This window comes from Cibotium barometz, chromosome 65, assembly GCF_041138505.1.
Source record: "Cibotium barometz isolate CiBa-2024 chromosome 65, ASM4113850v1, whole genome shotgun sequence".
Classification (NCBI taxonomy): domain Eukaryota; kingdom Viridiplantae; phylum Streptophyta; class Polypodiopsida; order Cyatheales; family Cibotiaceae; genus Cibotium; species Cibotium barometz.
Window position 1 is genome coordinate 480,404 of NC_141110.1, and position 4,474 is coordinate 484,877.

Genomic DNA, 4,474 nt, shown 5'->3' on the forward strand with positions numbered 1-4,474 from the left:
TAAAAATTCAATAGGGAGACGAGGACCAAACAAAAGACCTACAAGGCACCTCGTTGAGTAATCCACTTCTAATGCTTGCACCATGTCTGGGGGCAAGCAGACCTCGGGGGTATTGGAAGGTGGATTACCTGAATATGGAGTAGAGAAAACCTTTGGAAGCGCCTAGTTGGAGAGATCTTCTATTTGTTTCTGGAGCAGGAGAAGGTTCAGTTCCTCTATTCTTGCTCTCGAGTCCTCCAGTTGCTTCTTTGTGTCCATGAAATCTTCAAGCATCCTCTCTTGCCACATTAGCACCTCTCTGTTCTGATCCATTGCTGGGGGCCAAAGAGGAAATTGTTGGTATGACAGTATGAGTGCAGCTCTGGTGCCCTGGGGGCTCTGTACTGCCCCAGTATTGGAGCCGGCGCCCTAAGCCCTTAGCAGGGTGGGTAGGGTTCCCCTCCACTCGGTGCCCATACACCCAAGGCGGGGTGGGGCCTCGTCGCTATATCGCACGGTGCTTTTAATAGGCGCCTCAGGTGGGATCGACGGGGCTGAGATGAGCGCGCGATTCTTGACCGTCCGATCACATGCGATCAAAAACTAAACTAGGACGAGCAATCGCATGGCTGAGACGAGCACGCGATTCTCGGCCGTCGGATCACATGCGATCAAAAACTAAACTAGGAGGAGCGCAGCGCGAACTGGGAGAAAATGGATCGTACGTCTGAGATGATCCCGCGATTCGTGGCCGTCGAATAACACCGCTAAGACCTAGCGACCTGTCGCTATCCTGCAGCCGCCCCAGTCCACAAGGAATTGCGCGCTCGACGACCTGCACGTCCGCCGTACCTGCAAGTCGGCTGTAACGTCCGCCATACCAGAAGTCCAAGTGCCGGCGGTGATACAACGACTGACGTGCACGTCCTCCCTCCCTCAGTCGTCAATCAGACTATATCACACGATGCCTTCTTCTTGCATTCCTCCTTGACGTTTTTTTTTAATTTCTTTGGAACGTTCAAGTAGCTTGACGTTTTTTTTCAAAATAGATTACACACTGTCAGCGTTTGCGTAGTTTAGTACACAATTCTACTTTATCCCTAGTTTACTATACAGACAGACCCAGTTTGAAAATCAGCCTTCTTTTAACGATGGTGCTTATTGCATGCATGCTTATAGCCATGCTTGGGTTCACTTATTGCCATGATTAATGTCTTCTTGTCATGCATGTGTTTTAGTAATATGTAACCATGCATACATGACACACTTAAAGCTTCAACCTAGTTTAACCCTTGTGCACTACTTCTTGTAGTCTTTCTTTTTGCTAAAAGTATGTGGTACCAATTTGTGTATGTCACCTCTTTATATTGATGGTGAGTTTTGTACTCATTGCTATTAGATGCCACTTGCAAACCCTCCTTATGAGGAGATAATTCTTCCTTCTGGGAAACTTGCTCGGCAATGTCGAGTCTCAGATACGTGTCCTAGATGGAACACAAACTATATCAAGAGAATTCATATGATTCGCCACTTGAAAGTCGACCATGGCTTAGAGGTGGATATCCCACTTCAAAAGACAGGACGTCCCTTGGGTGGTGGAATGCAAGGAGCTTCAAAGAGTGCTGCAAAGCAATCACAGACAAGGTTTCTAGATGCAAAACGTAAATTTCAAATCAACATGAAAAACAATGAAAAGAAACAAAGACTTTTGGCTGAAGATGCTTGGGAAAAGAAAGCTCCTACCAACTTGTCTAAGAGAGCCTATAACATGCAAAAGGAAGCATTCATCGAGGGATTTGTTGCCAAGGGCATGGAACAATACATGGAGAACAAGGAGAAACGCATTCAAGGGATTGAACGGCACATTAAAGAGGGATATTCCAGACATGTGAGATTTTCTCTTGTCCTATTAACCTTAATTGTGAAATATATATATACCATGAATATTATTAAGCTCTCATTTTGCATCTTGTAGCGACGCCAAAAAGAAAGTGTTGATTCTGACAATGATGATGGTGAAGTGGGTTCTCAACGGATGGAAAACCTCGATGAGGACATATTGACAAGCGGCAAGGATGAAAATCAAAAAGAGTCTCCTCCTTTGGTATGCAAGATATGATTTTTTGATTTTTTTTAACTTGTTTATTGTTTGTTATCTTTACTTTCATAACATGCCACTCTCTTGAAGGAAAACATTGATGAGGCGAACCATGAGCATGTGGCTCCATCTCAAGTGAAGAAGAGACAAAAGTGTGTTGTTTTTTCTCCTTTGAAGGTAAGAGATGGATGTACTAGTTGGTCTGAGGACTTCTGATGTACTAGTTAAGTAGAGGGCTTCTTTAAAAACATGGTACTAACCTTAAATTGTATTTACCATGAAACTTCGTAATCTTCCAATTCATAAGACTCGATCAAAGAAAAATGTTCAAATCCATGATAGTGAAGGCTCCTCACATGGAAACAAAAAAATCGATGACGAAGTGTCGATGAGAAATGTGGAATTCGAGGGAAAAGCCTCCCTTACAACGGTATGAAAATACTACTCTTCAACCTTTGTACTACTTTGAGGTTGTTTTCCTTACACTAATATACATAAATATGCTTTATTTCTTGTTTCCTCACTTTAGGAGAAAATTGTCAACAAGGAGGCTCATGTAGGACTCTCTAAAAAAAGTAAGAAACGGAAGAAGGTAAGGGGTGGAAGATGTCTCTTCGTACACAATTTAAGAGTAGGATTTATTTCAAATACCATGGCTCCTTATGTCAACTCTTGTTTGTTTGAACTTGAAGGGGATGGCTTGCAATGTAAATGCAACTTATTTTGATATTAGCTCTCCGAGTGAGAGTAAGCCTTCAAATGTAATAATAACAATATCCACTAGTGAGATTAAGACGCACAATGTCTTGGGCAAGGTAAAAGATCTAAGTGCGGTCTATGAAAGGTATACTTTATATAACTCTATGGCTTGAATATTGAATTATCTTATCATATGCATGGTTTAAGTTACGCAAGGATTGATTTTTTGGTTATGTAGACTTCAACACGGAGTGACTATTCACTTACACTCTACACGTTGGGGATTCATTGCCGAGGTGGATGTGCAATTAGCCAAGTCAATCATGCATGTGGAAGCGTCTACTCGTGTGCTTAACCTATTTGCCATGTCGGTAAATTTTTCAATTCTGAAATATAGCTTTTGGATTTGCAGCTCAAAGATGCGTGAAGCATGTTCATTTTGTAGGTGGATGGAAAAAACCCTACCTGTAGATGCTCTGGAGAAGGTTACATTTTGTGGTATGACTATGTGGCTTCACGGCGTCCAACGAGGAATACTTCCTTGCAAAATTTCTTTAGACATATTGATCTGAGCAAGCATGTGTTCTTGTTTCTACCTCTAGTACATAGGTAAGGTCAATACTTTACTCATATTGATGCATGTGTTCTTGGTTTTGTCATGAGTAGACAAAGCACTTACAACTTCATGTTTCTTAGGCACCACTGGACTCTTTTTGTGGTCTATAATTCCCACAGCATGAAGGTGAGAGGCTTGTCATCGAGAAAAAATATTCTCCTTCACCTAGACTCACTGCATGTAGGGAATTCGGGCGAGTATGTTTCCATTGTGCAACGGTAAGACAAGAGCTTTACTTTGAAGTTCATGAATCCATAATGCTTGGGTAAATGCTAGCTAACATTTTACATGTATATATTTGTAGAGTTCTTGAGTCAATTTCTTCAAGTTGCACACATGGACCATTACAAGAGTCTCTTGCATGCCCATCCACTGGGTTTGAGTTGAAGTGTATAGAGGTATGTGAAAATTAATTTTGGCTTTCAATATTGAGACATGATATATATAGCATGATATATGGCATTTTTTGGATTCGATCAAATGAGACATACGTATGTAAACATTGTAGGTGCCAAAACAACCAAACGCAATTGATTGCGGATTTTATGTAATGGCATTTATCAAGAAACTAATCGATGGGAGCCTTATAGATACACCTCCAAAGCATTGGGTATCCACATGCTTATTAAAAAGCTTCCTTATGAAATCTCTTGCTATGTATGAGCTAAATGTGAATTTGGTGTTATAAACTCTAACATTGCTTTTTTCCTTGTGTAGCTATCAAAGAAGTGGTTCGACCATGGATATGTCATGAAGTTGAAGGATGAGTTCAGTTCTTGGCTTAGCCATGTATTGGATGAGCATCTGCCCTTAGCATCGTGACCTTCTTAGTTTGCTATGTTAGTTTTTTGTCAATGGATGGCTTATGCCATTTCATGATATATGACATTGTATGTCTCCACGATAGTGAAGATAAGTCTTACTTTGGGATTTTATAGTTCGTACAAAATTACATTTCGAGATAAGTTGTGCATGATTTGAAAGGCTACACTTCCATGGAATGCTAAATGTTTTGGTTGTAAAGATTTTGTATTGGATGAGTACAATACATGTGTCAATGCAGTACTTATTTTTGGTTTTAG

The 4,474-nt window shown here is 40.9% G+C and overlaps 1 protein-coding gene across 1 annotated transcript; it reads left to right on the forward strand.

The window, feature by feature from the left end:
• The first annotated feature begins 1,317 nt into the window (after positions 1-1,317).
• On the forward strand, positions 1,318-4,214 carry LOC147602820 (uncharacterized). The gene is made up of 9 exons (XM_086797193.1): positions 1,318-1,867; positions 1,955-2,083; positions 2,168-2,254; positions 2,385-2,507; positions 2,607-2,669; positions 2,770-2,921; positions 3,015-3,143; positions 3,222-3,261; positions 4,110-4,214. The coding sequence occupies exons 1-9, from the start codon at positions 1,379-1,381 to the stop codon at positions 4,212-4,214; spliced, it is 1,317 nt and encodes a 438-aa protein (XP_086653319.1). The 5' UTR covers positions 1,318-1,378.
• The last annotated feature ends 260 nt before the right edge of the window (positions 4,215-4,474 follow it).

Bases quoted from the DNA above. Each gene is read 5' to 3' on its own strand.
- LOC147602820 (XM_086797193.1), top strand. From the start codon at position 1,379: ATGCCACTTGCAAACCCTCCTTATGAGGAGATAATTCTTCCTTCTGGG. The intron at 2,255-2,384 runs GTAAGAGATGGA...CCAATTCATAAG, and splicing joins TTGTTTTTTCTCCTTTGAAG to ACTCGATCAAAGAAAAATGT. The intron at 2,508-2,606 runs GTATGAAAATAC...TCCTCACTTTAG, and splicing joins GAAAAGCCTCCCTTACAACG to GAGAAAATTGTCAACAAGGA.